The sequence below is a fragment of the Silurus meridionalis genome, chromosome 8, assembly GCF_014805685.1.
Source record: "Silurus meridionalis isolate SWU-2019-XX chromosome 8, ASM1480568v1, whole genome shotgun sequence".
NCBI classification, from domain to species: Eukaryota; Metazoa; Chordata; class Actinopteri; order Siluriformes; family Siluridae; genus Silurus; species Silurus meridionalis.
In genome coordinates, this window is record NC_060891.1 from 15,751,193 (window position 1) to 15,775,573 (window position 24,381).

A 24,381-nucleotide genomic window follows, 5' to 3' on the forward strand; every position below is an offset into this window, starting at 1 on the left:
ATAAAACACAATAGGTCTTTTCATGTTGTGTTTTTTTATTATGTTCCCATAAAACCAAATCCTACGGTGGTTTATTTCTTTTATATCGCAAACATTTGCCAACAATTACATTTTTAACAATTTGTTACAATTTCGGAATGTAATACCGTTTATGTTTTTTTAATTGTAGCACATTTGTGAATTGTGGTAGTTCCTGTTAATATTATAGCAGTATAAACAGCTGTTTTCTCACTTTCTCTTAAAGGCTTATTTTTTTCGTTTGGGGATGTTTTCAGCTCTAAATCTAAATAATCTTTGCAAGTGCATAAGTAAAACTTGCATTTATGTACATATGCATATAAATACTGTTCTTCTATTTTTTTCATTGTCTTACCTCCAGGCTCGACTGGACTCCCTGACAGAGGTGGATGACTCGGGTCAGCTGATTATTAAATGTAGTCAGGACTACTTCTCCCTGGATTGTGGCATCACTGCCTATGAACTGAGTGACTACAGCCCCAGTGAAGACGCAGAGGGCCGAGGCCTGCCTCAAGAGCCGCGCTCTCTCTATCCTGAGCTGGAGCGGGACTTCCCTGAATTGCTTCAGAGTGTAGATCTTCTCACTATTGCTGCCTCCAGACAGAACCAAGAATCTTCCTCGCCTACACAGGAGAAATTAATCAGATCCACACAGGGTTCTGTGGCTGAAATACCAAGATCCACCCAGGAGCCTGTGGAGGAACCAGCTGATTTAAACCAGGAAACTCAGAGCAAGCCCATGGACCAAGCATCATCCATAGACACAGATATGCAGTGTGAAAATGATGTTGGCCAGTCCAAGCGTCCACTACAAGGCTCTTACAGTAATGCTGTATCACCTACTCAGCCCTCCATGCCCAAGAAGCCCATGTTTGTAGTAGAATCGTCTCTGCAGTACCATGCTGACATTAGCAGAAGCACACCATCTCTTTTGGATCTGCCTGATCGTTCTAGATTTTGGCTGGACCTGGAGGCAGTGTACCCCAGCAGCGGGACTCAGTCAGAAGAGAATCTTCACGTCATGAATGCAAAGAATCGGCATGCGACTCACCAAGCAGTTTTCCAGAAGCACAGAGTCCAAATGCCCCACCAGAGAAGCTTTTCTGTAGCTGAGCAGGTAGACAACACTGAACACAGTAACCTGTACTCACACTCAAACAGCAAGCACTTCAGAACCATGCAGGTAAACAGTGACTCCTCCACTCCACCACCCTCTTCAGGGGAGGAAACTTCAAATCATGAACCATGTGAAAGCTCTTCCAGTCTGGATGACCGTCTTCCTACTACATATTCTATGTTGATCATGCCGAAACAGGGCTCTCAAATTGCAGAGAAGAACAGTAGCCCTAAAGATGATTTCTGGTATGGCTCTGAGGAATTTCTTGCCCTTCCTGCCCAGCTGAAGAAGACTGAAATGTTGGCCTCAAAGTTGGAAAGTTTGGCCCAGGCTTTACCTCCAAGAGCCTTGCAGCAATCAGTTCAGGATGTGGACAATTGGGAGCTAACAGAGACCAACACAGAATGGGAGACCAATAACCATCTGTTTTCTCCTCGGCCCAATAGGAAGCACTTCTCAACAGGGAGGTTTTCATCATCATCCAGTGATGTGGCTCCCTCTGTAGATGAAAGTATCGAGTCTGGACCCCTCAGTGATTTGCTATCAGAAGATGAGGGTGGCTGGTGTGCACTCAAGTCTCGAGGAGCTGAGAGGAATACGGTGCAACCTGAGGCCTCCAGGATGGTGCTCCAGTGTACACCTATGATTGAGCAGCTACTGGAAGACATCCAGCACCAGGAGAACTACCAGGACATTTGGGGAAAGTTAGAGGTGAGATTTATAGAGTTTTTTAGTTAGGAAAACAGCTGGGTGTATATTATTGCAGCTACTGCCTTCAGGGACATTCTATTAATCCCCCAGATAGTTACAAACAGGCAAAAGGGTTTTTGTGTATGTGTAACAAGACTGGCTCATATTGTTTGTGCATTTAAAAAAATAATAAACTTCCATAAATTGCGTATGTGCTAGACATACCGCTCAGTGCAAGGTGAGTTACTTATAAATTAGGACCATCGAAAAGAAAAGTAAATGGTACAATTAAGTATAGTTAAAGAGAACTCTGAATACATATTACTGGAAAAAAATTCTATAGCAATCCACAATTTAAATGTATAATTGTTTATTCCTGATCAGTAGCCCAAATCTGTAATCAGTAGGCCACACCAAAAATGCTTAACGTTATGCCAACTACAAAAAGCAATAGTCCAAATGTCTTTTAAGTGGGAGTAGCTGAACTTCACATCCTTCTATACCTCCCAACCATACACCGGCCCAGGAATGGTGAACTGGAACATGGCCAAGTCAATTTCCTGGAGTTTTAGTTCTGCAGTAAGGGGTGCTTTAAAAAGGTGCTGCACTGCTGTCACCTACTGGCTCAGTTAAAGAAATACAAGCATCATATTGTATTAACCAGAATCTTTTTTATTTTTGCAGTGTTACATGTTTGAGAAATTTGTTGTAGTGTGTGCACACACATATGTGACATGTAAGATACTAATTGGACCAGACAAGTACGCAGACTGTAACAGTAAACAATTAAGACAGCTAACAATTCAACTAGAGAAATTTTTTTATAGAAATTATGAAGAACCAATAAAAATATATAAGTATGCAAGCACGTTGTACTGCAGCACAGGGAACATGCTTAAGAAAAACGTAGTGCTGTAATGCATCTGCTTAAAAACATATATGGTTTCGCATTTAATCTGCAAATCTCTGCCTGCAGAACTGTAAAATGCTCCTGATTAGACCTTCACCAGCCGATAAGACGATTAGAATCACTAGTAGAAATGAGATGACATGAGATGAGATGAAACGATGATAAAACAAATGTCTGGCTAGTCGTGTTTTCTGCGTCGGTATTGTGAGGAAGAAGAAAACACACAGGAAAGAGTATGAAAGGATGTGTGAGTGTGTGTTTGTGTCTGTAAAAAAGATGACTGGGCCAGGCTAAGGCAGGCAGCCACGTTCACCTGAGATGATGCGTGTCACGGGGGAAAGTGATTGATTTCATTAGCATGCAGCCCCTGGAGATGACTTCATCCTCTCGGCAACAGACAGCTGGCAGCTGAAGCCTTTGCTGGGGGCAGTTTTAGGGGCTTAGTCAAGTGTGACGCATCTGACCAACCTGCTCTCCATCTCCTTGTCTTTCTCAGCCCCTCTGTTTCTCTCTTTCCCTTTTTCTCTTTTTCTCTTTCCTTCAGGTCTATCTAACCCTATATATTTCTTTCCCTCCTTTTATGGTGCACTTTTTACTTTGTAAGGCAATAAATTAGAGAACTTTGTTTTCTACATCTTGTATATGTCTTCATCTTCTGCTCACACCAAAAACAGTCTCAGCGCAGATGAATATATAGCTTCTGGATATGGTGTTAACAAAGTACTAGCAAAGCCATTCGATTTCCATTGACTCATGTACTCCTGATGTGCTGTGGTTGTTAGCGGTTGTTATCTATCCATCCATCCATCCATCCATCCATCCATCCATCCATCCATCCATCTATATATCTATATATCTATATATCTATATATATCTATTGGAGATTCTTTCCAAAAGAGTGGAGACAATTATAACCGCAAATGGGAGCTAAATATGGAATGTGGTAAAAATATTATATTTATATATATATATATATATATATATATATATATATATATATATATATATATATATATATATATATATATATATATATCTTCTGGTAGATCTTCTGGTTAGGAATCACAAAACAACAAACAAACATTTGTCATTATAGTGTATGGGAAATATATAGTCCAGCCCAGTTTTTTGAGTGCAGGCCTTGGTTTAATGCTCTTGAATTGCTGTTTCTTCACCAACATACCATAGGGGCAGCTGTAAGTGTTCGGAGGAGAACACTAACTGCCATATTCAGTAAACATTAACACACAGAGACCTAAAGTCGAGTCATTAGACTCTATAAGCTAAGGATTCAGGTTTATTGAGATTCATGTGCACAGGGATAAGGAGAAACTTTATGCACTCTTAAAGTTCCATTTGCTGTGGGCACTTGTTTTTAAAGGTATTTTGATAGTCCATGAATTGTCTCTCATATATTATGCATGCATTGTGCCTACACATTATGAAGCTTTGCACGAGACAAGAATCCACGCTGAACGGCACACAGAACACCATTTCTTCATCTTTCTCTCATTCTCACTCAGTCGCTTGCTCTCTCTCTCTCTCTCTCTCTCTCTCTCTCTCTCTCTCTCACCCTTTTTTTACTTTCTCACCAGCATTTAACTTTGAAAACAGAGGCAGTCTTGCTCACTTCAAAGCCACTCTTCTTCAGAAGTTGAAGCAAAATATTCAATAAATTATAGCATTCTTAGCTGGCGTGTGGAGAGGTCATTTGTATCAATATCTTTGATTTTCACCAATGTTAGGTAATGAGCTGCTATAGCAAAAAGGGAGAAGTATCTTCGGATAAAGCCTGGGGGTCTGGCTATGTAGTTCATTAGAGATATTACAAAGTGCCATTTGATCTGTTCAGGTTTATGGCATTAGAATGTGGCTCTAGAGGACTGTGATGTATAAGTGCATGCATTTCGTTGTAATTAGAGGACTGTGTTTCTCTCTTGCTGTCTTCTCCCGCTGGTCATCCTCAGGCTTGATCTGAAAGCAAATGATATAAGGAGTGATCATTATTCTTTACTTCAGATGCAGATTTAGAGATGACCAAAAGGTGGCAGTGGTCACACATCAGAACACCGCCAGCAGTTTTCCTTCAGCACATCAAGGACAAGTGCTGAATGACTTTCTGCCAAGCACTGTCCATGTTAGATTAAAGCAACTTTGTGTACCCCAGACTTTATCAGCGATATCCGAATTGAAATTTTAAAGGCTTGCTTCAGCGAGTACTGATTGTCAAGCATCTGCGAGCCTCATGGCTGGATTTCACTTTAGACAGCACGTTACATCAGGAGAATTTAGATCCTTTTGTTTTAAAAATTCTTTAAACTCACATGTTTGCAGAAAAAATGGAATATAGTTAATAAAAGTTCAAAATATTTAATATAGGTAGGGAGAAGTATGAAAATATACAGTAATATTTATATTTACATTTTGTGAATATTAATTTCACAAATCTTGTCAGAATACACTTGATACGTAGTAATATATATATATATATATATATATATATATATATATATATATATATATATATATAGTAGATATAATTTTAAATGAATATATTCAATATGTAATGTTTTTTTAAATAATGAATTTAGTACAAAAAATATTTGTCATTATTATTTTATTATCTTTAGTGCTACTAAAATATACAATTTTAAAATACATTTAAAAAATTACATTTCTGGAAATAATCATTGTGTTCAAATAATTTTGTATTATTATTATTACTGTTGTTAATTATATATATGTGTGCGTGTGTGTGTGTTTGTTTGTTTATGTTGTTCAGGGCTTTGTCTCTAACCTGGACGAGTTTATCTGCTGGCTGAGGGAAGCACTAGAGAGCACAGAGAACTGGACTCCACCACGAGCTGATATCAACAGCCTCAACCTTTACCTGGAAACACATCTTGTGAGTCCAACACACATTCACACACACAAGCTTGAATCACATTGATGGGCCATGCAGCTACACCATTGTGTTCCCATCTTCCTTATTAATGAAATTCTTTCTCACAAACCCGAGATGCGCTCCTAAAAGCTTGACAGTGGAGTCGTTACTTCTGTGTTCGAGTGAGAGCGATTGAAAGAGTACGTCCTCTCCCATACAGCACTAATCATTTATTTACTACACGATGAGGGATACAAGGTTGGGCTGATACTGAACAGTTATTATATACTATAAAAATTGCAAAGGCTTCAAATTTCGGAGCATGAAAAAGCCTCATCACCATGTTCACTCCATTTTTACTCTTCTAAGAGAAACATCACGTTGAGTTTTATTATGAAAGGCTGTACTCCTTCATACTGATGTAGAGATGTGCAGGTTTTTTTTTTCAGGTTTAATGCCAGACTCATAGTCCAGCTGCCACATGGAATGTGTGCGTGTGTGTGTGTGTGTGTGTAGCTAGCTCTTTCCGGTACCCATGGGAGAATTATAACATGGGGGTTGACTGCAGGGGGAGAGGGAGGGCTGTGTTTATAAGGCATTGAGGGATGGTGTGAAATGAAACGGCTATTGATTGAGCTTGATGGTGGATCCAGGTCCCTGAATCACATTAACGAGGGACGTAGCAGTCTGTGTTGGCAAATGAGCAGCAGGAATTAGAACTTGCCATTACAGAGGACACACACACACACACACACACACACACACACACACACACACATAATTCAAAGACTTATAAAAGGAAAATAAAAAAAGTGTATGTATTAGGCTGTGGGCACATTGCAAGGCCAAGTGCACAGTTCTAATTTAACTTCGTCTTTTTGATCGAGTGTGAACACTACTAAATCAAGCTGCATACACAAAAGAATTCCTGCCAGAATGAAATTATGGTGACCAAATGTTGGCAAATAAAAGATGTGAATAAAATACATTTACACTGAAGGTACAATTGGACGGAATCCATTTTTCTTTTCTCATATATAAAGAATCATGGATTTCGTTTTGCTGACTATTATGAAAAGCAAATATCAGATTGAATCTCTGACTTTTTTCATTTCTTATTTTAGCCTATTTTTATGTGTGATACTTCAAATTTATGTGATGTTTACACCACCCCTTCTCACTATGTATTGCTGTTTTGTGCTTGTGGGAAATAGTCTAGTGTAGAGCAGTGTTCTGGTGCATGTGATCAGATCAGGCTAGTTTTGTGCTTAGACTATTTTAATAACAGAATTGTGAACAACCTTTCAAAAAATGGATATTAGCAGTTTTTTTTCTGTAGATATTAATCATTCACAATCAATATATCAAATGACTGTAGTAACTACTGCAAAAATAATTTCACAAACGTACATGGCTGACAAATTAAAGTAATTAAGTATGCTGTAGTAAAAGTTTAGCTGGCATGGAATGGGTTTACCTTTTTCCATTACAGCATTGCTGCAATTCATTAATATGTTATTCTAAATGATCCCCTTTATCCTAGAACAAAGCGTTCTATCATGATGGGAGTGGTCTCTTCAAGGATAACTCACTGAATAGACTGAGGAATATTAAAATGATTTAAATCTATGGCCTGATTTATTTATTTATTATTTTATTTTTCTGAACCATTTCAAATGGCTTTATACAACCAAGGACTAAGCAGAACAAATAAATATTGAACACTTCTGTGCTTTGTCTAGTGAAATGAACAAGGGGTCACCTGATCAACCCAAATTGAAAAATAAATTGTCTCCTTCTTAGCTCAGATAAGTCTTGTTTGGAGTTCCACTGTATAATATATATAATACATACCAATAAATAGCAATTTTCCTTTTTAAAATACTGAATCCACTAAGCTTTCAAATTTATTTTGAGCTGATGCCTTTCACATTTATACTTACTTTGGAAATATAATACTGTATATTGGAATATGATTTGAAAGTATAAAGAATAGCAAAGAAAACAAATAGAGGAAAATCATTTTATATGTAAATGTTTTCCAGATTCAATTCGACTTGAGACAGTATCCAATATGCGACATGTTGTTTTGATTTCCATTTTTTGCTCGTTCTGGCCTATCTGTAGCCATTTTCCACTATTGTGTATGTTCACAATTTATACAACAGTTAGTTCTGGTCCACTAATTTGATTGGATGAGCAGTGTTTCAGCAGTGCATATATTTACTATGAGCTCATCAGGATGTTTTACTATTTGTATCACTCCAATTGGTCGCCATGTGAAAATTCCAGTTCTAGGGTCAGTCCTGTTTCTACAGTAGAGTTTGTGACAGCATAAAAGCTTGTCGGATGGAAATAAAAAATGGAGCAGAAATGCAATTTCCCAGGAATAAAACAGACCTGATTATTTTATTCATCACTAAAATGAACAAACTTATTAAAGAATAATTTATACCAAGAGCATTTCTGGAGCATATTTGTGCTTCTGTTAAATCCAATAATTCAATCTGTGCCAGCTGTGAAATGCAGCCTTAAAAACCCTTTACTTCTATCCTGTCCACCATGCTTTTTCATTGCATGTAAGTGAAGCAGAAACACCACCTAAATTCATTCAAATTGATATAGAAAATTGATATTACTCTGATAGTAATCCACTAATTTATATAATTGTCATGCCGCCCAATCCTGTTAGGCTACCACCAACATTTTCATTCGAATTTGCACTTTTTATGAGGTTTGTCTCTCTCCCCCAATTCCAGATCTTGTGTTATGCTCATGATTTGGTACTGTACATTTAGACCCACTCAAAACTTATTAAGTGATCTAACAACTCTACACCATACATCAATGAAATAGTATTTTTTGCGAGTAAAATTGTGTTTTTTGCTAGTGTAAAGTAGATTATCTTCAAGGCCCTTGGGCATGGGGATTGAACTTGAGTTGAGCAGAGTTTACAAAGTGCAAAGAAACCCATTTTTCAAAACTTTCAAAAAATGAGTTGCTTGAAATGCAGTCATAGTGAGTACATAACTGCAGAACCAAGAGCGGCCAGTTCTACTGATAAAAACACAAGTATTTGGTAAAGTATAATACTTTAATATAACTCATATACTGATAATAACTCATTTACTGTTTCGTATACAGGGTATACACAAGTTTTGTGTTTTACACCATGGTGAGGTTAAAACAGAATATAGATTGAATATATTCATCCCCTTTTTTTAAACTGTGGATTTTAGACTGTTGACATAGAGAATAAAAACGTATTCTTGTATCCAAGCTGCCAAGTTTATTACACTACCACTAAAATATTGACGTAAAATCAAGTGAAGGAAGAGGAAAAGATATTTTCTGTAAGTCCTGTTGGTCGGTTGGTTATTGCTACCACTGAAAAAAAATCGATATGAAATCTGTAAGTGAAATCGAATCATATGTTATTACGGAAACGTTACTGTGCCGCACTGCGCACACTCGGATCTTTAAAGCGAATGAGAGGAGCCGATTTAAAAGTAGAGTTTGGATTGGATGTTACAGCAGCATGATTAAACTTACCTCAATAATAATGTATTTATTTAAACCTGATCCTTTTATCCCTCACATTTGTGCTGCTTCCATGTTTTCAAATATGGGCATGAAAATACCAAAACGTATCACATGCCGAGCTCTGCTTGCTCCAACATGGAGTCTTTACATTGAAATTTCATCAAACCACAACACACAAACCCCATTGCTCCCCAGACACTGCCTGAGCTAATAGTATTCTTTTGCCTCTATCTATCACCCTTTTCACACCCGCAGACACGTGTGTTTGTGTGTGTGTGTGTGTGTGTGTGTGTGTGATTTGGGGATTAGGCGGGGGAAAGCTTGTGGTCCAGTGGTTGCTTCGTCACATCTATTGGTGTCACGTCAGTGATAACCTGGCTGCCCCACTGTCAGGTCTGAGCAGAAGAGTCAGAGTGTGCGAGCAGAGCTGCCTACCTGCTCCTGCAAACAATTCATACATAACAAAACACTCACCAACAACAACAGAACACACCTCACATGCCAAGCCCCTGACACACACGTTTGATTACATACATACTCACACCAAACACACACACACACACACACACACACACACACACAAACACACACTCCAGGACACAGGAGAAGGTCTCAGTTTCGCATGGGAAATTTATGCAGATTATATTTCCTCTATGACTTCAAGTAGTGAAGGTAAAGGATTTTAGAAAGGAAGCAAGGGCACTTTGCATGTGTCGAGAGTGATCATGCACTCCAAGAAATTGTCCTCTCTTGTGAAGCTTAAGAGCAGCAGGAATCTATAAGGATCTATATGAATGCTGCATTAAATATAACCTGATCTCATAAAAAAGATGATATGCATAGGATTTAATATGATTGTAATATTAATTCCCTGGCTTTAATTAAGCTTTAGCATTTGATTTCATCATACTTATTTTCCATTCTCCAATTAATATATGATAATGTATGATAGCACTGAAAGTCCTTTCCACATGGACCTAGTTTATATTAGCATTCACATTGTTTTTTTTTTTTGTTTGTTTTTTTTTAAACACATTCTGTCAGTGACAGATATCTGGTTCGTGAGGCTTTTGTTTATTTGTTTACTCGTTTTTAAGGCGTTTAGGTCTGTAAAGGATATCAATTCAGTCTGTATTCCAAGCCATAAATAAGCGCTCTTCACACTTGCTCTCGTCTGTCATCGGTGATAGATGTGCATGTGTGCTGATCCATCACCAGCGTATCCCCCTTACCCCCATCTCTGCATCAGAACCCACTGCCTTTTGTAAGCTTCTCATCTTCCAGCCTTCACCCAGGCAGCCAAAAGTATTGGACACTTCATTTAGCATATGTGCAATTCATATTCATTTAGCAAACCTATAAGAAGTTTTAATGCTTTTAAGGGTCAAGTCACATCATTTTTTCTCTACATCCGATCTGGCTATTACCAGTACCATTTTGTCAAAATACATTTCTCTTTCTCTTACATCAGAATGTTAAAGTTAATTGTACACTGAAAGTATTAGCAGTGATCAAATCTTACTTACAAGACTGTAGTGATGGAATCAAAATGAAAAGTTTAGAGAACATTTAAGAAAATGAGTTCATCAAGGAAGATAATTTCTGATTTTACTTTCAGAAGGTTAAGTTTGAGCTTAATATAATGTGTCTTTAGATATGTGCTAAAAGTCGTATTGATTTTGGTGGAGGACTCCATGTATGATGGATCATTTATGTAGTATATCGGCCCTGTCCTTACCATTACAAACCAATTTAAATGAAAACAAAACACACACACACACACACACACACACACACACACACACACACACACACACACACACACACATGCAATAGAGGAAGAACGTTTTTCAGAAAACCATCCCTGCTTATATCAACTTAGTAGTCCACTCTGTAAAGCCCCAGAGTTGCATAACGCATTGCACAAACCAGGCATAGGTCAGTCTCTGCCTTAGACCCTATGGCTTTCAGATGAAGTTTGTACACTTTTCTGGCCAATGAGCATTAGAATTTGTCCTTGGCTTTCAGCTGGAAATCAAAACAGTGTTAGGTATAGTCACTACACTCACAATTGTGACCCTTACCTGGTCATTTGCCAGTACTTGTCACATAACATCTACCAAGCAAGGAAAAATAAAAACAAATGCTTTTTAATAATTGCTGCTCATGTACATAAACACCGACTCCCTTTTTCTCCATACATGAACTCACAGCTGGCATTGATTTGCTAATGTTGCTGTGATTGACAAGGGAAAGAGGATATGCCGTCCCTCCCAGCCAGAGAGCTCGGCCAATTTTGCTCTCCTGGATTCCAAGCTGTGATCTCCTAATGATAGGGCTGGTGCTCTTGATGGCACCGTTGTATGTAATATTAAAGATTTTTGTTTGAATATGTTACTGTTGAATAAACAGGATAAACAAAAAGGTCTCTGTTTGGTTTTCTGCCCTTGGCTCAAATGGGCTTTTTCTGTGAAAAATACAAGATGTTTGTCTGAAATGTACTGGCTTGTGAGAGTAAGCACTGCATCCACTGTTGGAGAGGAGGCACATCATCTATTATTAAAGGCAAGGAGGCTTGTTTATTATTATTTTTATTCTAGTTAATTGTTAGTACCATGGCTATATAGTCATAGAGACTTGATGTACTGTATAGTTCAGCTGAAATAGATAGTCATACATGCAAACAGAGTGATTCCAAGCAAGGTAGAAATAATTAATTATATCTGCCAGTAGACATTCTGATGTACAGGAATGAAGGCTGGTAAGCTGCATGCAGAACACTGGCGAACATGGATTTTGTCAGAGAGACAGGCACAGACAAAGAGCCCTCTCCTCTAGACAGAGGCAGAGGGAAAGATAGAGGGATGCTCAGATAGCTAATGGCAGCTCCGGGCTCTCTCGGCAGGACCAGTCAGATCAGACCAGCTGGTAATGGTGTAAAACAGGGCTGGGGGAGATGTGAGGAGATGAGAATGGAAGGGGAAGATGGCCCTAGGCACCTTACTGCAGGCCGCCTCATGGGATCGCTCTCCCTCCACAATCTCCACTCCTGCCTCACATCTTCAACCACACAACACCCCCACCTCTCCTCCAGGAGCTGGGATAATGCTCTCTACACTTTGATTACACTTAGCAAGTGGAGAGCCCTCTGTTGGGTATTATCAAAACCAATCAACATGAAAGTTTGTGCTACGGCAGTGGCACCCACGGAGAGAGGCGGCAAGGAGATGTGTGTGTATGTGTGATTGTGTGTATGTGTGTATAGAGAATTTGGGAAAGCAGGGGAAAAGGGAGTGTAGTAGTTGAAATAGAGACATCAGAATAAATGGACAGGCACTCGGGGGAAGCGCACACGCCCGAGAGTTATGGGATGCACGTCTGATGGATCCTTTGAGCCAGGAAGGCTGGTGCGCTATTGTATCACTCTTTTTAGAGAAGAAAAAAAGAGAAAGAGAGAAGAAAGAGTAAAACAGTTTTTCCCTTGCTGAATGGAGTGGGCTTCTGAGGTCATTTTCTGGAGGGCACATCTGTGGGAGAAATGGCTTCAGTTTTATAATGTCATTTGAATATTAGTTTATGCCATGGATGATGTATTAGAGGGACGTCTGTCATTTGTTAATAATTCAGCACGCCACAGATAGCAGGGTTGACTCAGACAAATACGCGGAGAAGGAGAATAGAGGCTCCAATGCACAGAGGCGCGGTGCTTTATGAATAATGTGTGTTTGAGGTCTGGGAGTGTGTGAAGGATCTTTGGAGGTTGTGTGAAGCCAGTGTGTCAAGAGATTATGTGCATTTTCAGCAATTGCACAAAGGCCCCTAATGTGACTTATGAGCATTTGTTTCAAGAGTGCAGATGAATTGAGATGAAAGGAGACAGTGCTGCCGGTGGGGTGTGTGTTTGTGAGAGAGAGAACGAGAGAGCGTGAAAGAGAGAGAGAGGTAACACAGAGACTCTGACAACTGAATGTGGGACTATTTGAGTTAAAGAGAAAATATTTCAGCTTATATCATGTGCATATGTGGGTTTGTGCATGTGTGAATGAAAGACGTAGGGAGTGTAAACGCATGAGGGAATGTGTGGAAGATAAACGGAGTGTGAGGATATTTCTCTGCACAGAGATATCATGCTGTGTGTGTTTCTCTTCTTGGTTTTGTGTGTGTGTGTGTGTGTGTGTGTGTGTGTGTGTGTGTGTGTGTGTGTGTAGAGCTTCAAGCTGAACGTGGACAGTCACTACGCTCTGAAAGACAGTCTACTGGAGGAGGGGAGGCAACTGCTGGAACTCATCACCTGCCACAAATCAGGTAGTGCACCAGCAAGCTGCACATTTATTATTAATATTTATATTAACATACTGACCTTCAGAATTTATAAATCCTCAAATAACCGCTTCTCAGCCGCCGCCGCTACTGCGCACTCGCCTTTTCACATCCACTCTGTGCGCGTCTGGCTGAATTGAGTTGTGGGATAAAGCGGCGAGTGGAATGTGAGCAGACGCAATAGTGCAGTGCCCTGTATGAAGAGAGCTGGAATTAAGAACAGCGGGAGCCAAAGTCAAAGGCCACCTTCTAGACTAGCTCTCACATCCCCCTCTATCCCAGCCTTGTTTTCTCTTCCTCAATCTTTCTTTTTTCCTCTATTTCGCTCCATGGCTATTTCCCTGAAGCGTCTGTCAGAGTGCTGCGCAAATGTACAAATCCACTAAGCTGACCTCCCTGTCAGCTGGTTAAGCCAGACACTATTAAATATGCAGATGGCCGCCCGGAGCAGGACTGTTCTTACCGTGCCCATCAGACCATGCCACACCAGCTCCCACATACCAATCCCCTAAAACATGCACACACATACACACATACACACACACCTATACATCTAATCTCATTTGGCTTGAAGCATCCTCTCAGTGTATATATTAGACATTGTCATTATAAGTAAATCTCCTCCCAACACTCCACCCTGGCCCCTAATACCTGGTTTCCTAGCAACTCAGCAAATCCAAGCTTTCGGCAGGTGCGAGAGGTGGCATGGTGCTACACTCAATAGACAAAAACTCCTCATGCACACAGAGCATTGCGGCACTCCTGCCCCTCATGTGTGTGTTTTTAATTACCTTGAGCAGGATTTGGAGTGAGCAGACTATGTCAATGGCAGGAGTCGTGTCTCTAGAAATGGCTCTGCGTGCACAGGAATTAATGCAGAACTTGCAGTCAAGGCTATTATAGTTAATGAAAACTAAACCTTCAATAACAATGCACCAATTTTGTTTATTGGAGAAAAAATTAATTTTAGCAATTAACATTATGGAGAGTGTGCTTGTCTTTCAAACCAAAAGTCCATGTTCAAATCCAATGCATTTTACATGAATAGACAGACAATGCTAAACTATAATCCAAGCTGAAATACAAGTAAACAAATAAACCGAAAAAGTGAAACTAATAAGTTGCCAGTAAGGCTTAGTATTGCAGAGATACTTGGTACCAATTCATCCTACCAAAGAAAAGTGCAAAATATGTACACGCCAACTAATTAGATGGCAAATAAGGAACTTGTTTGCAATCAAATAGCAACTTGCAACAAAACAAAGAGAGCCTGGCAGTATTACCATGCGAGCCATGATGCAATAGGAGGATATCCGGACAAGAATTAATAATTGTTCATTCAAAAACTATGACTAAATGGACTGAAACTGGAATTATTTATTTTAAAATGAAATCAAACAAAAAAGCAGATGTGAAAGAATTTTTTTCCCCACATTCATCCACAGTGTATTCATGCATTTATAAATTAAAAATATAATCACAATAAAATAAAGATATACTGGCTAATGTACAAAGTGGTTGAAAAGGAAAAGCCTCACCATTTTCCAGCTTCTGATTAGTTTCTCTACAGAGACATTAAAATTGACATTAAACTATCAAAATATCATTCTTTGTCTACATCATACCACTCCTTATATGATGGAGATGCTGATGGTAGTGATTAGGCTAATGTTTGAAGTATTATTAGTGGCGATGTAGATGCACTTGCTGTGGTGAAGATGAGGGAATGTGTGTAGGGGTGGTGCTTAAATGGGAGGCATGATGAATGGAGGAATCTCAGCACATTAAAGACTCGTTAAAGGCGACTAGTGGGAGACTTGTGTGTGGGGGACTTGCTGGACCTCTGCACTGCTGAGCAGGGATTCACCACACTGAGTAATACTTTGTGTATGTGCATAAGAACAAGGTCTGAATTTTCCTTTGTGGTTTCATTTCGTTCGAATGTATGCTTAAGTTTACAAAGTAAAAAAAAAACTATTGAAGCATATAGTCTGCATTTGAATACAATATCTTCTTTGGAAACTTGTGTTTTATGAATGGGAATACAACGTCTGTGTGTATACGTGCAGGCCTCCGGGACATACTCCAGATGATCGCGCACCAGTGGCAAGAGCTTCAGAGGCAAATCCGCCGGCAGCACAGTTGGATGCTGCGCGCACTGGACACCATCAAAGCCCAGATTCTGTCCACTAAGACAGACAAGACCCCTAAAAACACAGAGGACCCCAATCTCCATGCCAGCTCTGAGGTATGGTCGATTAACCCAGCCAGACGGCTAAATCTCAGACCCATTTCCTGCACTACATCCCTCTTTGGCTCCTTTCTTCTCCCCTCCTTCCAATCCCTCTCCACTCCACTCAGCTAGCCCGCAGCTATCCACTGCTCACTCAGCAAAATAAACAAACGCAGGGTCCAAGCTGGGCAGGGAAGGGCTGCCGATTAGCATAGGAAAGGGCTGCAGGATCATGGTCTAGCATTATCACTAGCTGTATAAATTAGGAAAGAATAAAGATACAGGGAATTCCTGTACATAAATAAGAGCTAATGTCTGTGTGGTTGCAGGAATAATTTGCGAGCCTTTTGCCTCTCACATGCACACAAACACACAATTATGCCAGGCCATGTGCGAAACCCAATTTATACCTTGCACTTAATGTGTAATTGCAGGGGTAGTCATTCTAGGTACCAATTTCTCTTTGTTTAATTGTCAATTGTGATTAGGTAATTGCACTCCAATTAGATGTTGCGTTTTATGACGAGGCTCTGGGTGCAGTGGCAGGGAGCGAGGGATCCCTGAGTTTGTGTGTGGAGGATGCAACAGTGCTGCTTTTTTTCCCTCAGGAGGTTGAGCTTCTCTAGAAGAGCAAGATATATACATAACTCCTCTCTCGCTTTATCTGCAACTCGTATCGAGCTCCCCTGTCTCTTTTTTCCTTCTCTAGTTACCTCCTTCCTCAACACTGTGCTCTCTTTTGTGGGAGGCATAACTAAGCGAGGTGCTTTTTTAAATTGTTTTGTTGCAATTAGAAGTCACCACAATCAGTGTGATCAGTCAGCGTTGACAGCCATTAGCCGCTTGGTTATAGCGAATTAACCGAGAGAGAGGAGCAAGTGATTCATTATCTCAGAGCTGTTAATGATGATCAGATGCATCGCCTAATTAGAGGCAGGCCGGAGAAGTGGGAGGAAGGTCACCCAAGGAGCCACAAATCCCATCGTGTTTGAATAGGGCTGTGTTTAAGACAGGGGTGGGGGGTAAATACATGCAGGAGGTGTTTGAGTTTAAGGCCATTGGTAGCACTGGTTGGCATTCTGATACTCGTCTCAGCATGTCTGCCATGTCGAAGCCATGAAAACCTGTTGTGCTTTAATTTAGAGCTCAATGTGGTGTGAAGGTTTGTCCTTTATCCCACCCCAAAAATGTGCTCAACCTTCATCCATTGGTAGACGCCTGACCTTTAGAAGACATCTTTTCTAAAAAAAAAAAATGAGTTCCCTGCCTGTGTTTACAGCTAGGTCTGTCTCCATGCCGTACCCTCGTCCTGTGTTAGTAGCATATTCCAGGTTTGTATATGCACCCAGAGGTCACGTTTATTTTGATGAGAAATCTCAAAAGAAAATGTTTTAATTGCGTGTCTCAACTATTTTATGGCCTATTGAGCCATGCTGATGGAGGTATAGGGAATTCTTAGTGCTCATTTGGGTCCACATTTCTCTGACTAAACAATATACGGGTAGTGCTTTCAAGGCGGCCTTTTTTGACAACGCGCCTCCCCCCACCTCACCATTAATTTCTGCACTACAACAGGTGTTGCTTGAGGTTATTAATTTGCTTTGGTTAAAAAAACGGCACACCGATGAGCAATGTGCGCTGTCATAGACGTAATATACGCGCTGCTCAGACATGAAGCCTTTCCCCAGAACGCCATTAAGGTGTGTGCAAAGCAGGGCGAATCTCTCCTGACAGCAATTATGCTTTGTTATTATTGCTCTGAACATATGCTCCGATCCACATTTTGGTGTTATGGAATTATTCTCTAAGAGACCTTAAAATCCCAGCAAGGGCTGGATGTTGGTCAAATGGTAGTAGGAGTTGAAGAGAAAGAATGGAGTAAGCACACAAGAAATAGCAGCGTATGTGGTGATTAATAGTGTGGTACAACAGAATGATAGAAATTAGTGTCTGTTGCTTTGGCTTTATTGTTACACAAAGTCATTGAATTCGATCCAGAAAGAGGCAGAAAAAAAAATGTAGACGAGATCAATAAGCAGCAACGCGGAGCATCGAGTCTCAGTAACAATATTCTTAGATTGTACAAAAAAAATTACGATCATAAGATAAACAGAGCTGCCCAAATCTTTAGGTAGTCTTTCTTATTTCCATGGTAAAGCATCGCAGTAGCATTTTATGATTTAGTGAAATGTCAGGATATATATGTTCATAGTAAGATGATTTACATGTGTGCAGGTATTTTGGTGACGTTGGAATTGCTCAGATTATTAACATTGACTGAATATGCCATAGAGTCACATCCAGCTTAGGGTTAATGTCTTGCTGTTTTTATGTGAGGCACCATAAGTAACCACCTGGACCTCTTGTCACAAGCCCTGTAGTTTGCACACCCCACTTAAAATTACACTCCATACCTTCTGTGGTTATATATTTGCCTGATTTTGTCAGTGTGTCCCTAAATAGCAGCTGCAGTTAAAGAAAATGTGAGAGGTGCAATAGAATCATGAGCATACCGCATAGACACCACTTTCAACCGTCTTCCGATTAAAACGTGCTATTTATTTATTTATTTTGTTGTATGCTGGGCAGTCTAATCCTGTACCCAGCTTGTCAAAATTGCCTCAAGGTCAACAACCTCGTCATGAAACGCCAACATTACTGTGATATTTACATATATAATTTCCAGCCAGGCATTTCCTGATGCAACCCTGCCCTCTTGGTTTATCAGAGTGTTAGGGACCTCCACGGCTCATTGGAGACCTCGTGCTTTGCTTAAAGCGCTCTACGTATCAGCGTTGCAAGCTTGATCCCTGCCAGGTGTCTGTGGCATATTCCGCTACTGTCATATGGATGTGTATATGTAAAAGGGAAGAAGGCCGCTTATCAGAGTCTGCTTGGAGACAGCTTGTCTGCCCCAGGGCTGCCATTTCACCCCTTTCTCTCTCTCTCTCTCTCTCTCTCTCTCTCTCTCTCTCTCTCACTCTGTCTCACTCTCTCTGGCGGTGTCTCTAACAGTGGGAGGAAAAAAGGGGCTGCAGGCACCTCAGCCATCTCCGTGCTACTCGCTGGCATATGTTAACAGCCGCCGTGTCACAGCACACAGCCCTATCATGCATATGGAAGGAGTCTTAGGTATATCAAAGTCACCATGCTTTAAAAGTGACCCGGGGTTATTGCTTGTGAAAATGAAATTACACGAGGTGGCACTTAAACTCTGGCAGAGGAACGTCGCCTGCACCTCACCCCAGTTTATAGGTACTCTTCACTTTCATGGTCAGGGATGCTCTAAATCTAACATTAGTGCTAACTTTAAGAATTCAAATTGAACATTTTAGACTTTGATGCATATTTAGGTGCAGGTGTTATAGAGGTATAATTTCGCTATGCTGGGATATGGATGATTTGGTTGTGGGGGAAGGGGGTTGGGGTTAAATCAGGAATTTTGTACATTCTTAGCATTTTCTTCGAGTTTGTAATGTTGTCCTTAACATTTTGCATTTATGTGCAAGAAAGTAACTCTACTGAAATATGTGTAAAACTGTACTTATATACATATATACACACACACACACTGTGTATATACTATATATACAAGTGTTTGTGGACCTGATCTATCTATCTATCTATACATTTGTGCATCCTTTGAGTTTAATAGGTTTTGTCTAAATCACATTCTTCTACATGCTCTGAAAAATGTTTATTGGGCCTAAGTGAAAAATGAAATACAATCAACGATCCAAATAGGTAGTAATTTGTTTCTGTTCTCTTTGCATGTATTAGCATGCAAAGGCACTCCAGCTGTAATTTATAAAGTGATTTAATATTGACATACCTCTCTAAGTGTTTTTTGCCGATGGCAGTTTGACAATTGGAATGAATGTTTTATGAAAAAGTTAATAGTGCCTAGTTTTGCAGACAGTTTCAAATATTTAATCACACAAACGATATGAATTAATATGCAGGTAGGGTTGAACTTATGTTACAGTCCCCCCCCATTCACATTAGGTGCATGAGTGCTGTGTTTTGAAATTAATATTGTTAGTAAATGCAAAATGGGCGGCAGAACATAAAAACAGAGCAAAAACTACGTTTTTCATAACGTGTCTCACTGTTTTGGGATCAGATATTGCATCAGTTCTCTAAGAATACTTCTTCTATTTCTTTGCCTACTTCTAATTTTAGCGAATTTCATTTCAGTTTTCATGAATACATACAATTCTACTTTTACCAAAAGCTTAATATTTTATTATAATTTGTCCTTTGGCTATATATGATACTTGAACAAGTCAAGAATACAAACCAGATGTTATATTTCATTCCTATTTTGCCTACTGCACTTGGCATTCAGATCAAAGATGATCTAACTCGCTTGCAAACAAAGTAACAATGCACACTTTAGGCAGCGATTATTAGAATTAGAGTGCCTTTCTGAAAAGGCACAGTGCAACAGGAAACTATTTTGATTTTGATTTCCTTTGTGGTTATCAGTTTTTCCACACGCAATGCCTGCAATGTTTAATGACTTCAGTCCAAATTTGATAAAGACTAATCTGATAACCCTGCTGTGATACTGAGGTGTAGTGCTATTGGGAGTACTTGACTTTCTCACTGCTGTAGAAAAAAAACCTCAGTATAATTAAGCTAACACTGGAATTAGACTATCTTTAAGAAGCCAGACAAATGTTTCCACACTTTTATGCTTGCTATTATTTCAGCGGCAGCGCTTACACTTAATCATTACAATCACATCAAATAAATTGTTTCTTAATAAGTAATATCAATATACTACATGATATGGATAAAAGTACTGGGCCAAAAGACTTTTCCTGCAATATGTGGTTCTTGCCCAGACTTTTACCTCAAAGTCAGAGGTGCACACTTGTACAGGATGTCATTAAACGCGGAAGCGTAAAATTTTCCCTTCACTTGAACTAGGAGACCCAAACCTGTTCCAGCATGACAGTGCCTTTATGCACAATAGGGTTTACATGAGTTGGAGTGGAAGATCTTGAATGGCCTGCTATAGAGCTCTGCTCTCAACCCTATCACATTTGGGATAAATTAAAACTCTGGCTGCACCTCAGGCCTCCTCATCCTACATCAGTACCTACTAATGCCTGTGGGGATGAAGAAGTTTAAATCTCCATAACTACACTAAAAAATCTAGTGGAACCAAGAGTGGAGGTACAGTTACAGCATGATGCTGCCACCACAATGCTTCACTGTAGGGATGGTATTGGCCAAGTGATAAGCATTGCCTGGTTTCCAGACATGACGCTTGGCATTTAGGCCAAAGAGTTTAATCATTGTTTCATGAGACCAGAGAATTTTAATTCTCTTTTGGCAAACTCCAGATGGGCTGTCATGTGACTTACTGAGGAGTGGTTTCCGTCTGTGCACCCTAACATACATGCAGAGATGGTTGTTCATTCAAGAAAGGTTCTCCTATCTTCACAGAGAAATGCTGGAGCTCTTTCAGAGTGACCATTGGGTTCTTGGTAACCTTCCTGACTGAGGCCCTTCTCCCCCATGATCACTCAGTTTGGCCAGTCGGCTTCACCCAGAAAGAGTCCTGGTGGTTCCAAACTTTTTCTATTTACGGATAACGGAGGCCACTGTGCTCATTAGGACCTTCAATGATTCAGACATTTTTCTGTACCCTTCCCCAGATCTGTGCCTTGTTACATTCCTGTCTCGGAGGTCTACAGACAATTCCTTGGTTTGTGCTCTGACATGCACTGTTAACTGTGGGACCGTGTGTGCCTTTCCAAATAAATTTACCACAGGCGGACTACAATGAAGTTGTAGAAACATTTGAAGGATGATCAGTGGAAACAGGATGTACCTGAGCTCAGTTTTAAGTGTCATGACAAAACGATTATTTCCGTTTTTTTATTTGTAATAAATTTGCTAAGATTTCAAACAAGCTTCTTTCACGTTGTCATTATGGGGTATTGTTTGTAGAATTTTGAGGAAAATAATTAATTTTAAGAAATTTTGGAATAAGGCTGTAACATAACAAAATGTGAAAAAAAAAAGTGAAGCACTGTGAATACTTTCTGGATGCACTGTATAAATGTTGGGTGCAAACATATCATCCACCTCTCACCAGCCACTGTAAACTCATTATCGCAGTGATCTAATCTTTCCATTTGTCCCACCATTCAGTGTGTGCATTTTGAGATACTTTTCTGTTTGGGGTTGTAAAGAGTGTTTGGGTTACCTTAGCTTTCTTGCCAGCGCAACCAATGCTGCCATGTGATTGGCTGAATGGAGTATTACATGATCAAGCTAATAAGGTAGTCAGTCAATTTAGTCAGTTGATTGGTGAGACTGAATCACCCCAAGTGTGAATAGGTGCGTAAAATTGGGTGCGTGAAAATGTCTATAAATCTGTGTGTATGTGTTAATAGTGTCATGCTTTTTCAGTTTATTTTAGGCTCAGTTCTAGGTGTCATCTGTCCTAAAAAAATGTTTAAAAGCTAGTGTTAAATTGTTCATCTGTATAGAATTCGAGTTACTCTTGATTACTACCACGCATTGAGAAGTGGTTCGATTTACAGCGTAAGTCCAAGTCCATATCTGTGTTCATACTAATGGAAGCAGATTCATTCATTTTTGTCTTAAATCCTTCATGTTTTGACTTAGTTGGTGACATGGGTCATTGAAATGTTTGTTCATTTGCTAATAGCAGCAGCACTCTAAAATGCTGTCGTTGGTTATTGGGTCGTCTAGTGAGCGTGTGATTGGGATCTGCAGGCTATGACTGCAAGAAGCGAACATCAATATCTGCATGGCTTTCTCTCTCTCTCTCCCTTTCTCTCTCTCTTTCTCTTTTTCTCTCTAAGCACTTAGCCTTCAGTCAGCGTAGAATAATTGTCAATGAATATTTAACAAGCCTTCAGCAGGAAAGAGAGCCATCTGAAAGGAATTGGTGGGTATATTATTAATACCGGAGGTGTTAGAGATACACTGTAGTCAGTGGACCAGAGTGCACAGTGGATTAGCAATTGAGCACGATGCAGTTGTGAATAAACTCATTTTGCTACTCAGGCCACCATCCGCCTGTTGGGGGGTGGAGGTGGGGGGGTATGTTTTGGCTAAAAATGCAGCCATTCGGTATTCGCACTTTAGTCATAGCCCCCGCTAAAAGTTTTTTCCAAGGTTCTCCTAGGCCGAAGCTTTTGCTCGCCGTGTTGTCACTGGTTCTTTGTTCTTCATATTCAGCCTGTTTCTTTGCCTGTATCTCTAATGCTTATGGCCAATCTGCTAAACATAAAAGTGTCATCCATGTTATGAAATATGAGCGGTGGAATTACCGTATCACGGCTGCTGATTTAAGATTGCCTTTCAGGTGAGAGGCGCAGAAACGCATCCTATCACACCTCCTCTGAGATCTCTCCGACTGCCAGAGGAGCCTTTTGCCCCCCTTCTTCTCGCTCTGTCTCTTTTTCTCGTTCTCTTTCTCTCCTGTCTTGAAGTGATATAAAATTATAATGTCTGCCCTCTGGATCTCTTCCTCCTGAAATCTGGCCAAAGCGCTGAAGCTGCATGTGCTAGCTGCTATGCATGAAAAGCAAAACAGGAGGATGGAAAAGAGGCCGAAGGGGGAGAAAAATAAAAAACCCTCTCATGAAATACATTCTGAAGCACTCAGATATAGAAGTGACACACTTCTCTTCTGCGGTTGCATGTGCATCTCACAGGTGCAGTGTACGACTAAAAAAAACCCCACGTTTTTTTACCCTGTGCAGGTGAGTTCTTTGATAAACGTAACTATTTCTCTTCATATTTGATGGCCAACAGGGACAGATGCTGCAAGCAGTTAAAAAAAATATACTAGGTAGAATCACTCCTGGTGCTCATAGCAGAATCTGTTGCTCTGGCCTGTTTGGAATGATGCAAGTATAAAGGCAGGCTGGCGCAGCTGAAGCAAAGGAGTGGTTGATGCATCTTTTAAATAGTGTCACGCAGCGGCTGAAACGACCCGCCTTATCTTGAGGCGTGCTGCATTCGTCGCATGTCCTTGAATGGGAACAGTTTATGAGGAGGACGGATGGATAGCCGACATGATTGAGAATTGTGTGTGTTGAGGGGGAACGGCGCACGTTTTGTTAGGTCTGGTTCTGCAAACTGTTTACTGTCAGATAGCTGAGAATTGACTTAGCTGATAGCTACACTGAGAACAATGATGTCTGTCACAGATTTTGTAGATTGAGCAAAACTAATAACGCAGCCTGCCGAGTTTAACATGCAACCCTAAGCCGTTTGGATATCTTACTGCGCGTGATATTTCTAATTTTACCGGCACCTCTGTAAATAAAGGCGCAAAATGACGGGAAAAAAACGGCACTGAGTAATAATGACAAATGAACAGCAATTTATAATGTTGCTATCAAAATATATCACCTTTTATCACTTTCCAATAAACCGCGCCGGCTCTGGCGATGATACCTTGCATGTTTTTACTCATTGTGAATGCACAGGTATCTTTTCCCTATTACATGCCACCCTGGTGATGCTTCTTGCTTTTTTTTTTTCTTTTTCAAACTGATGAAATCCATTACGGCAGCGTGGCAGTTATAAATGTTGTGCTTTTTTGTAAAACACGGCTCACCTTGCCTGCCGTATTACTCGTGTTTTATGCTCCAGCTGTGATATTTTGT

At 40.1% G+C, this 24,381-nt stretch overlaps 1 protein-coding gene across 2 annotated transcripts in view; it reads left to right on the forward strand.

Annotated features, from left to right (window-relative positions):
• Window positions 1-24,381, forward strand: part of akap6 (A kinase (PRKA) anchor protein 6) — a 107,071-nt gene that overhangs the window by 24,418 nt on the left and 58,272 nt on the right. For both annotated transcript variants that reach the window (XM_046855064.1, XM_046855065.1), the window contains exons 4-7: window positions 380-1,846; window positions 5,518-5,640; window positions 13,371-13,467; window positions 15,552-15,730. In XM_046855064.1, the coding sequence (XP_046711020.1) occupies window positions 380-1,846; window positions 5,518-5,640; window positions 13,371-13,467; window positions 15,552-15,730 (1,866 nt within the window). The remainder of the gene's footprint in view (window positions 1-379; window positions 1,847-5,517; window positions 5,641-13,370; window positions 13,468-15,551; window positions 15,731-24,381) is intronic.